The following is a 17,595-nucleotide window of genomic DNA, read 5'->3' as shown; positions in this document are numbered from 1 at the left end:
ACATTAACCGACTGTAATAACATGATAGCTAAACAAAACAAAAAGCACAAAGGCCCTTTAAATCTGCACCATGTTCATTTTAATCAGAAGAGAAAGATCTGATTTCTTCATGCAGAAACAAACTCAACAGCACAATTCCATATGGTTTACTTGGTGTATATCTGGCGGACCCTGCCACCTTTCTAGCTCCAAACAGTTTTCTGGGGATCTTAATATCCTCTGAGAACAGCTTGTTTATTCAAATATAGAACATTTAAAAATGTCTGAGTTTGTCTTATTACCTCATTAACATTGAAATACTGAGTTTGAATGTATTCACCCAAAAATACATTGTGCCCTTTTAATCACGATCCAGTAATAAAACATAAACAACAGTGCTGCAGTCACTTGTAGCACTAGAACTATTACTAAGAGCAACATGGACGCAGAACAAATACTGGAGAAATTACCCCTCCGGCAACCACTGCTACAAAACGATGATGGGGGAAACACTGCATCCATTGTCCCAGTCGGTCCAGCTGATGGCAGTAAATATCAAACATGTCTGATTTAATCACTCCAGCTCCAACTGGAACACTGAAAAGTCGACATGGACATATTTTGCACAGTCTTATACAAAAGCGCTGCCAAAGCCAAACTCTGATGTTGTATGATCCTGATGGAGCACCACCACTTGTCTCGCCCTGCTGCTAGTAGTTACATATGATTTTATAGACACATACGGCAGCAGTGTGTGTCAGTCCTTTCATTTTTAATTTAAGAATTGAAGTTAGATTTTGGTTGACGTGTCGCCACTCCTGACAAATTGTTCTGTTCCAGGGCAACTTGCAAAAAAACAAAACTGAGTGAAAAGAAATCCCTCGTAAAACCCTCAGCCAGCTGATTTACTCTTCTGTTATTATTCAGAAATCCTGAAGGGATCCAAAGATACGATCGTTTTCAGCTAATCACGAAGGGAGCCAGAATTTCAATGCCTTTTCACAACTGCAATAATAATAAATTATAGTTTTAAGCAGCAAATTTTCAGCCTAATAAAAATGTTCCTCCTGGCTACAGAGACTTCTTCTTGACGTAGGAACCGTGACCAAAAAAAATCCCAAAACAGAACAAGGAGCCTCTTTAACTCGAGTGTTTTGCCGGCTCCGTTTACAAGATAGAAATGGTGGCAGCAACTTGATCAGAAGTCCTACAGGGCTCTCACATTTTAATGCATCAGTCATGAGTGTGGTGCTGGTTTTTATTTATGAAATCTGTCAAAATGAGCACAACAGTTGCAAATCTGCTGAAATTCCTCCCCGATTCCTCGAAAAGCTGAAGCTCCTCACATCCTGAAAAGGATCCTGCAGGACATGGAACAAGTGTAGGCATAAACATTAAAATGCTATTTTACATAATGCCTACTATGAGCTGTTCAAATATGAACATATGTACATATGAGTTATGAGCATTTAGCAGAAGCTTTTGTCCAAAGCGCCTTACAGTAATCCATACATTCACACACCGATGGCGGTGGCTGCCATGCAAGGTGCCGACCAGCACATCAGGAGCTATTTGGGGTTCAGTGTCTCCCCTAAGGACACTCTGACATGCAGACCAGGGGAATCAAACCAGCAACCCTCCGATAACAAGACTCCACAGCCGCCCCACTCATGCATATGAAAGTTTCACCCAAAAACAAGTCATTATCTATTCATCCCCTTAGCTACTTCAGTCAGCAAACACTATTAGCTTTGCAGCCACAGGGAAGATTCTTCTTCTTTAAAAGGTGAATTAGGGCTCTTGGTGTTGTTGAGACTTGGGTTACACCAGACGAGCTGTAAGGAGTAATTTTATTGTTTTTTAATTTGGTGTTAAGTAAATGCTACAACACTGTTTTGCTGCGAAGCTCCAGAAATGTTTGTTTGACTGCAAAACGTCACCCGACTTTCCATCCGTGTGAGGGTGAACAGATATGACTGACTTCTGGGTGAACTTATCCTTTAACTTTACCCTCTAATGTGTCTTACAGTCACTGTTTGTATTGGGTGTAATGTGTGTCGTATGTTCGTATCTGTGCTGACACACAGAGCAGAGAATTAATCACAACAAATCCAACATGGCTTTAAATGAAACCGTCTTTATTAAGTAACTTTAATATCAGAAAAATAAAACTCTTAAATTCTCTTTACAGCAAATATATAATATCAGTGCTTTGGCCGCAATAACTTAAAAGGCCGTTATAAAATATAGTCTGCTTTTAAACTCCTGATCAATTTGAAGAATTTATATGCCATAAGACTCCCCCTACATATACAAAACAAAAGTGTAGTAAAATTAGCAAATACTTTGAACTGTTGGTACAGCTTAACAATATATGTATTTATATATAGATAATCTAAAGATACATTTTACAGTATACCGTTCTTAATTTGGTGGCGTACAGACATGACAGGCAGCTTGAATCCTTGGCCTTTTTACAATTGCAGTGTGACGTTTTACATTGGCGGTACATTATGAAGACATGCTCGTGATGCACATTCCATTTTTCCACTGGGTTAAAACGGCAGCTATCAATACTAATATCATCAATACTGTAAACTAATAACTAGACTACAAGCAGATAGCATTGACACCCTCCTGCAACATTTCTGTTCTCCAAATCTTCATTCACTTAATCACTCAAAGAAAAGTGAAAAAGAAAAAAAAAAATTAAAAATCTTATTGTAAACATTGTAATATAGATATATTTATGTATATATATGAAATGTAACAAAATAAAAATAATTCTGTATATTTCAGTCATTAACAGTAATATTATATAATACATACACAAAAATGTCAAGAGATTCATGTCAAATAAACTGAGGGCCGACAGTGTATTGCATTCCCTCAGGGGGAGAAAGAGAGCAAAGAGAGATCAACCCTTTCATAGATCTGAGAAGTCAAATAAAAAGGACGGAGAGAGGACCACAGGGGGCGAGAAGCAGGTGGGGGGGGTTTCATTTTTTTTGCACTTTTGGGACTCGTTTGGTTCCATTTCCTCAAGACGGCTCAACCAAAGATATTCAGCGATATTCAGGAAACAGAGCAAAGCGATGGAATAACTCCCAAATACTGTTTACAGCTGGAATGCTGGAGTCCAATGTCCACAGAGTAAAGCAACAGTATTGACCTCATGTAGTGTCAGCACAGTCCGAGATGAACTCATTCCAGCTGCTTCCCCATTTGGAAAAAAAAAAGAAGTCCATCAACGCGTTCAATCCTGTAAAACAAAGTCTAGAGACACTGGTGTTTAAAGCTAAGATTTGAGATGATTTCCACCAATTTGTACCTTTTCTTCGCTTTTCAGGTGGAGGAACGGACAGATGTACACGTGGAGAGGGGCAGCGGGGGCAAGAAAACAGAAAATGATGTTTTTGGTGTCCCGTCCAGTCAATAGTGTGATAAGATATGGGGAGCAACTGTGCTTAGTAGGGGCACAGGACAAAAGCAAATGAGCTGAACATGAAAGTTTGTACCATTGAAACATCTGATCATCGTGTCAGAGCACGTGATGAATGTTGACCCCAACTGAAATGTAGCAGAGAAACAGAAATGAAGTGTGTCCGTCTACAAGTTTATGCCCGAGATTGTTTGAGCTCTGTAACAGAAAACCAGAGTGGTTTAACTCAACTGGTTATCATACGGAGACTATTTTTGCATAGGCCTCGCTGACAAGACATGGGATTAAATAATAGCACAGTAAAGCTATGGGTGGCCTTCCAATTTTTTGCATCCCAATGGAATTATTTCGCTGACTGCTTCCCAACAAGGACACAAAATGGCTGCAGGTTGGGAGAGGTTCAAGTGAAAGTTGAGATGTCTGTACAGTACGGGGATTTGTTCCAGATTACAGCCGTCTTTCATAGTTTCATAAGATATCAGTTCTTTTGGCTCCCAGGTGAGGCCTAACTACTAAGTAGCAATACAAAAAGTATCTGCAATAAAATGGGAGGAGGAATGTTACCAAAGGTACGAGTTGTGCATATCTTTCTAGCTGAAAACCAGCAAATGGTTTCCCAAACAAGGATGTAATCGAGATATAAAACAGAAAAAGGCAAAAAGAAAAACAATGAGAGAAAATGTATGAAATGGGAGTGTACAGTGCTAGAAAAAAAAATGAGCAAAAAGGTGGTAAATATTTGAGAATAGGAAGCAAAAGAAAACATCCCTGTGATAAGCTTTGTTCCAACGAAATCCATTTAAGAGACTGAACTTCGACAAATACATTAAGACCTCAGTCTGTCAGCTTGTGTTCCTTTGAGCAAAATAAAAAATAAAAATCTGGATTTGTAGATAGTGTTGTCAGAAAATTACAGGCTTTCCAAAAAGGCCACAAGTTTGTTTTAAGACAGAGCAACACCGTGTGTCTGCGGAACCAGTTTCTTTTTGTTTACTCAGAACGGAATTAGGCACAAGTTTACCGTAAACAGTTCTTTTTTTTTCCTTTTTAAGTAGAAATTGAAAAGCAACGTGGCGATACTGTAGTGGTGCAACATCCTCGTATAAAAAGGAGTTACGCGCTTGTCGGTTATAATGTGGGAAAGTACGAAACCTGAGGCAACAGGAGGCTGCCGTTGGAGTGTGGCATCTTTGCAGTTGCGGATTTTGACCCACTTGGTTTCGAAACCCTCTGTGGGTGTATTTGAATGTGTAACAGCGATGCACAACCATTCAGATTTATGATCCGGAGAGTGTAAACAACAAATCCTGTTTAAGTCAGATAACGATTACGCAAATTATCTGGGATAGAGTGGCATTTGCTGTGTATATATCTAGTTTACGACAATAGGCATTCAAATCTTGTGGTAACCAGATCACTACTTAATTTATACATATTCATATGTGGGACTCGCTATATGTAAACATGCTCACCTCTTCTTTTTTCCTCATAGTTTCCTGCTGTGAGCACAATAATAGAGGCAAAAGGGGCTGGGCCATTTTTCAGCACATAAAAACTGTAGCAGCAAAAAAAAAAAAAAAAAAAAAAGGCTTAAAAAAGGATAAAACGTTTGAGATGTAGACAAATAAAATTTTGACCCAAAAGTCAACATCATGTATCTAATAGAATTCAAAGTACATTTAAAAAATGTAATAAAATATAGGTAGGCAGATACTGATCACTAGATGTTTAAGGGAGAGGAAAATGTAAAACAAAAGTCATGATGAGCGAAAATATATATATCCCACCCCACCCAATGCTACACAGAGGGTTTCCAACCCTCCCTTTGATCAATCATTCAATCGAGGAAGAAGACTTCACAATAACAGGCACATGAACGGGCTGAACATCCTAACCCATGCCCTAAATACAGATCATTCCTTATTCACCTATTCATCCACACCTTTGTCAACCAAACACCAGCTTGGACAAAACCAAGGTGAGGAGACTCCTACAAACTGATTTGGGGTCAGTTTTTTTAATTTCCCTACACATGTTATGAAGTGTTGGGGGGCTGATCCCTCTTCAGCCATCAAGATTAATGGAGTAAAATCACATATTGCGGAGCTGAATGGCCTGTGTGACTGGGGACAGGCACACAGGGCAGACAGCATCTGGACCCTGGCATATGTGGGTGGCACAATCAAGACAGAAGAGATTATGGCCACAGGGAACCAAGGCGGCGATCACCTGGTTATCCATACAGTGGATGCATATCTCCTGTCCTCTCACTGCTGATCCGAGCCCTGGTCGATAGGAGAGGGAGGATTCAGGAGGGGAGGAAGAAGAGGCGGTGCTTTCACTGGAAGAAGAGAAGGCCGAGCTGTAGGAGGGGAACCTGTGGGCGTCAAGGGTCCCAGAGGAGCCAAGCGGCCCTCGGAGAACACGCTGGGCCTGAGGGTGCTCCAGGGCTTCTGTGCCAGAGAAGGTTGGAGAGAGCCGGGGCGTCCCAGGCTGACTGGTCTGGAGACACAGATGACAACATTGATTAGATGACAACCGTCATGAAAATAGCATCTTTAAAGCTCCCGTTTAAGACTCAAAAAAAATGTTTCTTAAATATTGTTAGCCGTTAGTAGCTGAGAAATTAGGCTGTTGAAAATTAGCACACCTGAGACTGACGAGCATCGAAGGCCTGGAGGGGTTGGTGGTCAACAAAGGGGCTCCAGATTTGTGGCTGTGCACCAGGATGCGGAGCCTGGGTGGTGGAGATGGTTAACGGGTCAAATCCTGATGAAGAGCTTCCCCCTCCCAGGGTGACCAGCTCCTCAGACCCAACAGGAAGAAGGCTCTCACCAAACCAGAAATTTGCATTGCCACCATTGCTATTGTTGTTGTTAGCATTGGCGTTAAACGCACAGGTTGGACTGAAATCTGCCACCCGGTTACCATTCCCACTGCCGTGGAAAGAATCAGCTGAGCTGGAGCCGCTGCCCAGGGAACTGGAGCTGTCATTGCGATAGGTGGAAGACATCCTGACACCACTGTTAATATTGCTATTGATTCGCTGAGTACCACTGATGCCCATCGGCAGCAAGCTGCCACCACTGCCACCTCCACCAGCACCTGGTGATGAGGCACCAGCATGAAGCCAACCAGCCTCCCCTAACCCAACTGCTGCTGCTGCTGCTGCTGCTGCTGCTGCAGCCGTGTCAAAGCTGACGTCTGTTCCGTTGAATTGAAAGTCGTTGTTGTCGACACCAGGAGCCTCAACACCTCCGCAGGTGCCGGTGCGGAGGGCGATGTGGGCCTCTATCTCATCCCTCGCACGGTCCACGTTTTCCGGCATCCCGGTGACCTCGAACACTGGCTCTTTGTCACGACTTGGCGTCACAATGTAGGTGTGGGTCTGCTGCTGAATACGTTTGATGGTTGCCCCTAAAAGATAAGACCAAACCAACTGTCAGCATAAACAACTGCTTTGGTGACGCAACAATGTCAAGATGTTGAGTTTGATACCACTCAATAACACCAGATAAAAAACACAAAATTTTCTTAAATCTTCTTAAATCTTCCTTTTATAAAATGTTTTAGTGCTGAATCTCAGTCTGAAATGTTTCCAGAATTGGTCTTTTTTTCGCATAATTACATTAATTAATGTGCAAGAATATATCTTATCTGTATGTGGGTGATTTAAAATTCATGTATTATTAACAGTATGCATGTGTTGACTCTGAGGCCTAGTAACTGAGATACTTTAAATATGTGTTCTGGTGTAAACATATTACACAGTTTTGTAGGACTTCAAGGGTATCATGTTATCTTCTTCAAATGGGGGCATTTAATTTATCAGCAGCAGGGTGGTGTTGAAACAGAGAGGCTGGCTTAAACCTCATGACAGCATTGATCAATCCCTGAGTGTCCATTAGCAAAACACTAAAATACCAGCTCAGTGGTGACTCAGTTGAGCCTGCACTTTGACCTTTTGGTAGGGGAAAACCAGGCAATATACATTACTCTCTTAGTGAGCCAGTGGATTCCAGTACTGACCACTGGTACTATTGAAGCCATATACTTATTGAACAGTGCCTAATCCAGTGCACCATCATGTTTAGTTCCACACATGATGTATGTAAACATCTTGAGAAATATAAATCTAAGCATAAACAAATGGCACACTGAAGAAAAGCAAAGAATAAGAGTCAGAAATAGTGGAGTATTAATAGTGCTGAATTGGCTGTAGAAAATCACTGCACTTCATTGTCACCTAACTACAGCGTGACCCAATTGTGTCAAGTTGATGAATTAGCTCACACAAAATAATACTAAAGACTGCAGTCACATTCACCGCATTTGACATTTTCAGTCGTTGCACTTGGTTTTTTCTAACAATGATATCTGACATTGAAATTGGAAGACGCACAGCTGTGCAATAATTATAGCCCTGAACTGGAGGCCGTCCTGGTGACTCAGCTGGCTGAAACACATACCACCCAACCACAAGACTGTGAGTTTCAGTCGAGTGTAGGAACGTTCTCAAATGTCATAACTAGATATTTGGGGAAAAAAAAGAATCAGTGTATTACATTTTCTTTAACAGAAGCACAGAAACAAATCCTGGTGAGCATTCACAAAGTCAACGTGCCACAGTGCATAGACAGGCAACTTATCACAGTGCTTGTAAACACCAAATATTGAATATTTGAATTCCACATAGTCTCTTGCACCAACTGCTTACGTCATCTTCTCCTTAATGGCTTTAATGGCACATGGTTGAGAACCGACGCATTTCAATTTACAAATCAACCCCAGGGCTTTCTGACACCGAGGTGGTAATGTCAACAGGGCAAGAGGTTAAAGACTCAGCGAGAGCGAAATGTAACCTTCTAGAGTAGTAAAGCCTCAGCGTGTTAGACATGATGAGGGGGTGAGAGTTGTTCTGCTGTTATGAAACACACCAGTTATCTAAAATTACAAACTTGATTTTGTAAATGTATTATTAAGTCAGAAAACAAAACAAAAGCCTAACCCTCTTCACAGCGTGAAATCAAATTAAATACAGAGGATGAAAAACCTACCTTTGGGACCAACGACCAGCCCGACAACACGATACGGCACCCGCACCTGTAGGGTTGAAATAACACCGGGTAAATGACAAACACAACCAAAAACAGGCTCTTTCACTCGATGTGATTCACCGCAAAAGAATGTCCGTTTCATATCTTTAACCCTGGATGTCACGGTGACTCACACTCCCTTGCATGTACTGACCTGAATGGTCGTTTGTCCAGGTAGAGAGGGGGTCCCGGGGCCGGTCACAGCAGACAGAGGGCCCGTCTTGTTCCGAGAGGCTCTGATGAGGGAGAAGTGCTCGGCCGCCGAAAGGATCTCCCTCTTCGCCATGGCCACATCCTCCTTGCGCCCTGTCACAACAAAGACGGGCTGCTCTCCCCTCACCGGTGTCTTAATGTAGGTGTTGGTCTTGGCCCGGAGCGCCTTAATCTTACAGCCTGTCAGGGGAGCAGGTTAAAGAGGGACAAGGAGGATGGTTGTGTTATTTCCGATTCAGTTTTAAAAAATTCAAAACACACTGCATCAAACACACAAATTAAACTTTAATATTTAATACATCCAGTTTAAACTAATAAAAGCTCACCGCACGCACAAGCTCAGTGTGCAGTCACTAATGCCATTTAAAAGTTGCATAGCTTATAAATTAAATATTCCTTTCAGCTGTGGTTGAGAGTCCAACATCATTACCAGAGCCATTTCCTGTTGTTGTCAACACTGCAGTCTGTGCACCCTCCCCCAACTGCTCTCAAATCCGACATAATAACAGTCTCTCGACCCTACCATTGAGCTATGTAAAGTTTATGTAAAAGACCAGATAAAGCCATGGGGTATCTAAGAAAAGCCAGTCGTGTTTAGTGGAACACAAGAGGTCCTGGTTATGTCAGGGGGAGCTAACTATAACCCTACAGCTGATGTGGCAGAGCAATGGTGCCTGACTCTTCATGTTCTCCTCCGAGACAAAGACAAGCCTGGTCCAGCTCGAGAAGGCACGGACAGGCTCGGTGTCAGCGAAGCACAGACAATACATCCACAATAAAGACGACTTGTCGAAGCGAGGAGATACACGGGGACCTTCTCGCTCACAGCACTTGGTGGTGGGGGAGAACTTTTGTTGGAGGTTTTGGGCGAGGGTGGTGTTGACCCAGTTAAGAGGAGCGCTAAGCTAACTTAGCTGATGTCGGGCTCACGTTGACTGTCGTAACAAAGCAAAGAAGTCGAAGCGATGGTGTGACTTGCTCACAGACTATTTTAATGTTCAACCATTTCACACGCTTTCGAATGCACCAAATAAGGGATAATATATATACATATTTTTTTTAAAACTAATTAAGTAAAATAGCGCGTACACGTTAGCTAACACGGCCAACTGACAACAAGTTACCAGTAAGCTAACGTTATTCCTCACTTGTGACAAAACAGACTAACAACTTAGCTTCACGTTTCATCGTAACTTGACGTTTTCTTTAAACTCTTACATTATAGCTCCATAAAAAATAATAATAATAATTACAACAACTGCTTTTAATTCTTGTGCACACAATATATTTCGCCCACTTTACTTCCAACTTCAACTTATTCCCACGAAGTTTCGCCCCAAACTCCCATTAGCAACCTAATGTTAGCTTACGAAACAAACCAAAACCATCCAAAAATATACCAACGACTCACCCTGCCTGCCGACAATCTCCGCGACGTGCTCCGAGCTCGGCACGGCCACGCATTCGGTCGTGTTGACGCTCTTTCTCCGACTCAACAACGAAGGCTCGGCCTCGTAGCCCGTCTCCCCGTACACGCCGGGCGGTAGCATCGCCATGCTGCTGGCCGATGGTAGGGCGCTGCCGCCGACCGCAGGATCGTCCCGCTCGTCTCCGTTGTACAACAAGACCGTCTCGACGTGCGGGGGCTCCATCCCGGACGGCATCACGGAGCCACCCGGTCCCGATGGGTGGTGGCGGTGGACGTGGGCCTGCGCTAGCAACGAGCTACCGGTGCAGCCCGAGGAGTCGGCTTCAACTTCTGGCTCTTCGTCCTCGGGCGCTGCCGTCATGTTCACTTCATCTCCCGAGGGCGGCCGATGCAGAGGCAGGGGCTTCAAGTCTAGGACCGTACCGAGGAGGTTGAAATGAGAGACCGCAGGGAGAAGATGGTGGTGATGGTGGTGGTGGTGATGGTGATGGTGGAAGGAGAGGCTCTCGTCCGCTTGTTCGGGGGTCTGGCTCTGGGTACCGTGGTGATCCTCAAGGCCCATACCGGTGAAAGCGTGCACTAGGGGCGGCGGGACCTCGGACTCTCCCTCTTCGGCCTCCAGCAGGGATGTGCTACTAGGCATGGTGCAAAACTTTTATAATTGTACCGTTAAACGGTAATCGGTACGGGTAATTGATCAAATTTTTCTTGATTTTCAAAAAAAAATAAAAAAGCGACCAGCGCCTGTTGGTTGAAATGTGTGGCTTTTGTTTTGTCTCTCCAGATCTCCATGCAGCCCTCCCACACTGTAATCTCGTAGGTTCACGCGAGACTTTGTTTTGCGGGTCAGCCCGTGGGTCAGACGTGTGTTCAGAGCCGTCAGTAAGACGCACTCAATGCGCATCATGCGGGGACGGAACAAATCACAGCAAGATAAGATAAAATCATCCTTTATTGATCCTCAGAGGGAAGATTAAAGTGTTGCAGGAGCACAAAGAAAAAGAAGGAACAAATACAAATTGAAATAAGAGACTGGATAAATATACATAAAATAAAACATAATAGTGGGTTACTCCAATTGTTAAAAATGGCAATATAAAGTGGCAAGTAATGATATAAAGTGTCATGGCGTGAACTGGTAGCAGCAACTTATGTAAACACCAGGGTACAGTATAGTGTACACTGTAGTTTGTGACAGTGTCAGAGTCCTGACTTTGACAGGTGCTGTGGGGATGTCTGTTTGTTCGGGGTGGGAGGGTGTGATCAGTGAGATGACAGACTGCAGCTTCCACTGCTGTTGTACAGTCTGATAGCAGTGACTACAAAGGAGTGTCTGAAGCGTTCAGTTTGGCACCGGGGTGGGAGGATGTGAAGGCTGAATGTAATGCCGATCTGTCGCTGCTCCTTGTGGAGAGGGTGAGAGGGGTTTTCTAAGATGGCTTTGATTTTATCTTTCATCCTCCTCTCAGCTATTGTCTCCAGACTGTCCAGTTCCATTCCAGCCATGCAGCAGGCCCTCTTCAATAGTTTTGTTAAGCCTGTTGAGCTCACCAGTCTTGATGATGCCCCACTAACACACCATGGCTAAGAAGAGTACACTGGCAGAAGGTCTTCAGGAGCTTCAGTCTCATTGTGAGACCAGTCCAGTTTATTGTTGTTGTAGACACTTGTATGAGTACGCTCTCTCAGCTTCCTCCCCTGGATGATGACTGGGGCAGGGTGATGTTGAGCTTCAGGTGGCTGCTGTTGCACCATATGACAAAAGCTTTCTTCTAGTCTTCTGTTGTTCTCCTCCTTGCCATCATCGTCAACATAATAATATGTTTATAGTTTACAAGTATGTGCCCTCTGTCATGGGTTACATTTGGAAGCCCATTTCTGCCAGTTAAAGAAAAAAGATGAGAACAATGCCTGATTACAGAAAAAATGGACCCTGTACCTTTTCACCAGCTCATTCAGCTCAGCCTTAGAATAGAGACAGTCATTGTGGCATACATTCTGTATAGAGTTGTATTATGAGAGATCAAGATGAAGGCATATATAAGTTTTATTATAATGCTTAGACTGGGGCATGGGAAGTATATATTAGCCATGCAGAATAAGCCAATAGACCAATGTGTGTCTGACTCAATGTCTCAATTATACATGGCTGCATGCACAGGCCATATGACCTGTCATGAGGAAGATCATAAGAATCAGTGTTCCTAATTGTCGAGGCCGTCTTGGTCATAACTGCAGTGTATAATACTTGATAATGATTATGAATATCCGCCACAGTCACAACTAAAATAATTTCAGATCCCATATCCGTGTAGTTTTGTTGATTAAAATAAGTTTTCGCTATACCAGCATTCTCAGTGAACTGACGGTATCTTCTATCTAAACTGATTAACACATCATGTACAGGTGCAGTGCTACTTCTGACCACAGCCACGTTGGAGTGCATTTGGAAGATACGTCTCTCAAGTATGTGGACGCGATCCCACGTGATCTCATAAGCACTCCTCCAATGAGAGAGAGCAGAGGGCGGGCTTTCACTGCCGACAGCCAATGTCGTGCCACGTTTGTAATACGTTACATAGCATTAGTCGCATCCGGGTGAGCGTCTTGTGGTGAGTAGTTAGCTACATCTGACAAAATAATGAATTACGACATGTTAACATGTGAATTTACGTTAATTTTAATAGCCTTAATGCGTCTATGATACACTAATACACCAGTCATAGGAAAATGTTACAAATTCTAAGTGGTTTGATGTCAAGAGTATAAAAAGGCCGGCCAGCTAGCTAGCTAGTTAGCTTTAAGCTAACAAGTTAAGCTAATATCAATGTCCGGGTTTGCTTTGTCAACATTTTTGTATTTTTGCCACCGTCAATATTGCTTTTAGTTTGATGTCTGCTAATGTTTGTCCCCTCAGGTTCGCTCAGGTTTTACTCAGAAGCTTGGCTTTCGGTCTTCAGGATGTACAGATCCTTTCGGGTGCTACTGCAGGTGCTGTGGGCCCAGCTTCTCTGTGGGTGGGTGCTGGGCTCCGAGCTAACATTTGAGCTGCCAGACAACGCCAAACAGTGTTTCTATGAGGACGTCATCGTTGGCACCAAGTGTACACTGGAGTTTCAGGTGCGCTAGTCCTCTTTTAGGCCAAAGTTGACAATTTTTTAAGAGTTAACATAGGTCTGACTGTTACTCAAGGAAACATTTGGCTTCAAATGTTAACGCCACAAAGCTAGGAGCAGATTTATATCTGCAGTAATCAGAGTGATCAATAAATGACAAACCTTTTTCCCCAATTGTATTTATTGGTGTAGCATGAACAAATATTGTTGGCTCAAACAGGTAGATTTTGTTTTTATAAGCAAAATGTACATATGTAAATATCTGTGTGCACTAGTAAGCAGCTGTATTTTACAGGGGTCTTCGTACATGTCAGTCTGAGGTTTCTCTTCATTGTTATGTGTAAGATATCCTGCAGTCCTTATACTAAAGATCTTAACACTGTTAGAAAAGGAAGTTGCCAAACAATTAAGCACCCCCCCAGGCCACTGTGTTTCTTCTTTCTGTGTATTAATTATTTTTTTTGTAGTCTATTTGGAAATATTTTCTGACAAAATCTGTACGGGTATACTGTGTATTGTATATTCACAGTTCAAATCTTAAAATCTCTTACATCTCAAGATATTAAATACTTTGAACATACATTTTTTTAAATTATTAGATGGGTTTTATAGTAGACATTGCTTTAGTGAATATTGTCTATCTTTCTCTCTGTACAACTGAATTGATGGTCCTCCTGTCTGTGTTTTTTATAGGTTGTGACCGGTGGCCATTATGATGTGGACTGTCGTTTGGAGGACCCAGATGGAACCACTCTCTACAAGGAGATGAAGAAGCAATATGACAGCTTTACCTTCACAGCAGCCAAGAACGGCACCTTCAAGTTCTGTTTCAGCAACGAGTTCTCCACCTTCACACACAAGACAGTTTACTTTGACTTTCAGGTTGGGGATGACCCTCCACTCTTCCCCAATGAGAACAGAGTCACTGCTCTTACCCAGGTAAGCTGTGTGTGGGGAGATGTACTGTACAAGCCTATCAGTGTTTCCCACGGGAACAAAGGTGTCCGTGGCGGCAAGGAGGGGGTGGCGATCAAATGAGAGGGCCAACAGTCTTTCTCCAGAGTCGCCTCAAAAGATTGCCCATGTAGTGTTGCTTCAGTTGTCCACCTTTTTGGACACACACTGGCCTCCCTGGCTTCTCTCTGTTTCTCTCTCACAATAAGTATGTACTACAACACCAACCAGAAGTACTAAAAAGCTTTTACAAAACAACAGCGTACCTAGGCGTACGTTATAGGAAAGTTTGGTGTCACAATTGGTGCATGGGTACATGTTTCTGTACAGAGCATCTGCGATGTCAGTAGACATAAAACAGAATGAGACCAGATTGTCCACTAGTAAATTGATTGCTAATGGCATTATACTCTCGAGCAGCTCTAAAAATAAAGGTAAAAATGGCAAAATGGCTTGCCAAATATGCTTAGGCAGCCTTTAATAAACCTGGGCAGCCCGCCCAAATACTGTCTGCGTGGGAAACACTGCTTATGCATTTGCATGTTTGTGTGTTTAGTTTTAAAATTTTCATTGTAAATTACTGTCATACAGATGTATAAATGCTCTGACAAAAGCCCAGATTTGTTCAGTTTTATCTAAGAAACTAAAGGCTCATTTTGTAGATGGCGTGTGATTCAAAATGAGATCATACACTTTTCCATATCCCCCTCTCTTTAACAATTAAAATTTTGTGGCCTGTGCAAATTCCCAGCCAGGCTCCACCTAAATATAACCTGAAAAGAGGTTTAACCTGCTGTAAGGGTTGGGGTTAGGGTGTGTGTGCCGCTAGATACTGATCGTCTCATTGTCCTCTTGGGCATCTAGAATTTTTTACCTGGATGGCCATGTTCAATCTTTGGTAATGACTGAATGTTTCTTTATTTTAAAAGTTGGGGGAACCCTAATCCAACATTGGATTTTTTTTTTTTTGGTCGCCCAACTTTGTAAACCACAGTTCCAGCCACAGTCTAAATATCTTTTTTTGCCTTTGCTTCCAATTACCATTTCCAGTGTGAGTCAGCCTGCGTGTCCATCCATGAGGCCCTGAAGTCAGTCATCGACTACCAGACACACTTCCGCCTCCGTGAGGCCCAGGGACGCAGTCGGGCAGAGGACCTCAATACCCGTGTTGCTTTCTGGTCTATTGGAGAAGCCATTATTCTTCTGGTGGTCAGCATCAGTCAGGTGGTCCTGCTGAGAAGCTTCTTCTCTGACAAGAAGACGACTACAACACGAGTCGGATCGTAACAGCCTCTGATCCTGGATTCATTACTTTCTTTATTCGTACCTTGGCTTGTGTGCTTAGAGTGTGTACGAATATCAGTGCTGAACTAAAATTGGATCATATCAAACTTCCAGGTAGTACAATCTGACATGTTATCCTTGTTCAGCACTGGCATTCTAGCAAACTTTATGCAAAAGAGGTTTGAGTAAAAAGGTTGTATGTGTTAAGAAATTTTTTTTGAGGTGGTAAAAGAGGAGAAACCTGAAGAAAGGCTTGCATGTAACTATCTGTATTGGAGGTGGTTCAGGCAGCTGTGCACATAGTTACAGCAAACTTACTTCAAATATTCTTAATGATTTCTAAATGTTTTCTTATTTTATTTGTGTCCTTTACTCCCACCCCCCATCATCTCACATCGTCTCCCCCAGATCTGTTCCATTTTTCAGCCAAAACTGTGCACTGAAATAACCACGGCAGTAGAAGTTATGACTAAATGTTTAAAGTAGGGAGAGCATTCGCTCTCTAAACCCACATTGGCAAGGCAAAAGATTTGGTTATGAAAAATCTGTGGCATCTTTTTCTTTGTTATTAAATCTCACTGTATAAAGTGAGAAAGGCTCGATATTGTGTTTGCTTTTATCAGCTCTGTCATTTCCGATGAGTTATTAACTGGGAGTGTACTGTACAGAGAGTCAGCCATCTTATAATCTAATAATACCATGAAGCAGTTTGCATTTGGGTTGAGGGATACAATTTAGAAGTGCAGATGGTTTCCTGTTAGTGTCTGCTGCCAAATCCTTGAATTGGATTTTAGATTCCATTTACCCAAAGACGCATGGAAGCAAAGACGTGCTTCTGTTTGATCACACTTTAATAAAGGTTGGGGCTTCTTTTTTCACATCTATGTGACTTACTGCGGGACACAAAAAAATTACTAACATTATTCTTGTGTTTTGAAAATGACACATTTTGCGTCAGGTGGCAATGCCAGCATTTTGAAGTGCACCACCATGTTAAATGTTTTTGTCTTTCACTGGTTCCCTTGCAATGTCATGTCTAATTCTGCCTTTGCTGTTGGAAGTGTAACAACTTATTTATCTTGTGGGTCACTGTTGTCCTCCTGTTTTTATACAGCACTGTTGTAATATCCAAGATTTGTTTGCAAAATAATGCTTGAATGTAAGATAATACTTGTAACTATGAGTCATAGTTGTAATTTTGTCATCCCCTCACTGACCACTTAAGATTTGGACAGTTAATATCTAATGTCTCTGTTTATTTTCCAGTGTGATTGTTCATTTTCTCATCAGTAACACTCAAAGAAAAATTCAAAAAATAAATGGTTAATTCTTAAGATTTTAGCTAGATAATATGAGCAGGTAGCGCTAAATATGATAACTGCAGGCTTGGTTCAGCCTGATAGTGTCTCTTTGGCCAGGATTCGCATGAAAGTTGTTCTTTCTCAAAATCTGACAGCTCTTAGTCATAGTCATTTTGATTGTTGTCATTGTTTATTTGTAGAATATTCACAGTGCACAACAACTATGAATGTGACTTAGATCTGATCACCTGTTGACAAAGCCAAGAGACTTGAGAATTCTGCTATAATTGTGTCTTTTGTACGAATGAAAATGACAGATGTTGACACCTAACCCATAGAAACACACAACACGTATTTGACTTTATACTGTGGTGACGTGGAAAACTGCTAAAACACCTGTTGTTATTGCCATTTTTTAATTCTGGGCTTGACTGTTCTTCCATTGTTCTGCTTCCCCCCTTTCACCATATGCTCATTGATAGTTTTGTTAAGTGGTGCACTTTTTAAATTAGGTCATCTTTGGACACAGGTTCAGCTTTGAGGTATTCTGGGAATTTGTTAAGTTATTGGGATGGCTGAATAAACTTTCTGTTAAAAATGTCTGGGTAGTCTTTTTATTTAACCATCATTAATAAAAGCTTGGTTTTCATTGAGGGAATGGAAGTTTATATACAGTATATATATAGAGAGAGAGAGAAAATGCCCTTGTCATGCTTCTTTTTTTCCTGTAGGGAGCGATATAATCAAGGCTATCAGAGGCAGCTTTGCATGGATTCAACTT

At 42.2% G+C, this 17,595-nt stretch overlaps 2 protein-coding genes across 4 annotated transcripts; one reads left to right on the top strand and one right to left on the bottom strand.

The window, feature by feature from the left end:
• Positions 1-1,219: 1,219 nt before the first annotated feature.
• On the bottom strand, positions 1,220-10,972 carry LOC119019124 (RNA-binding protein MEX3B-like). 3 transcript variants are annotated; one of them, XM_037097404.1, is made up of 6 exons: positions 10,142-10,972; positions 8,672-8,910; positions 8,479-8,524; positions 6,072-6,838; positions 5,651-5,923; positions 1,220-1,340 (listed from the first exon to the last, which is right to left on the bottom strand). In XM_037097404.1, the coding sequence occupies exons 1-6, from the start codon at positions 10,800-10,802 to the stop codon at positions 1,254-1,256; spliced, it is 2,073 nt and encodes a 690-aa protein (XP_036953299.1). In that variant the 5' UTR covers positions 10,803-10,972; the 3' UTR covers positions 1,220-1,253. The 3 variants fall into 3 exon arrangements, with proteins under 3 accessions (XP_036953299.1, XP_036953300.1, XP_036953298.1); XM_037097405.1 differs by lacking the exon at positions 1,220-1,340 and adding an exon at positions 2,097-4,976; XM_037097403.1 differs by lacking the exon at positions 1,220-1,340 and having other exon boundaries at positions 5,420-5,923.
• Positions 10,973-12,636: 1,664 nt separating this feature from the next.
• On the top strand, positions 12,637-17,414 carry tmed7 (transmembrane p24 trafficking protein 7). The gene is made up of 4 exons (XM_037097406.1): positions 12,637-12,771; positions 13,077-13,279; positions 13,969-14,214; positions 15,280-17,414. The coding sequence occupies exons 2-4, from the start codon at positions 13,121-13,123 to the stop codon at positions 15,514-15,516; spliced, it is 642 nt and encodes a 213-aa protein (XP_036953301.1). The 5' UTR covers positions 12,637-12,771; positions 13,077-13,120; the 3' UTR covers positions 15,517-17,414.
• Positions 17,415-17,595: the final 181 nt, after the last annotated feature.

This window comes from Acanthopagrus latus, chromosome 5, assembly GCF_904848185.1.
Source record: "Acanthopagrus latus isolate v.2019 chromosome 5, fAcaLat1.1, whole genome shotgun sequence".
Classification (NCBI taxonomy): domain Eukaryota; kingdom Metazoa; phylum Chordata; class Actinopteri; order Spariformes; family Sparidae; genus Acanthopagrus; species Acanthopagrus latus.
Note: the sequence above shows the minus strand (reverse complement) of the source record. Positions and strands in the feature narration are given on the sequence as shown.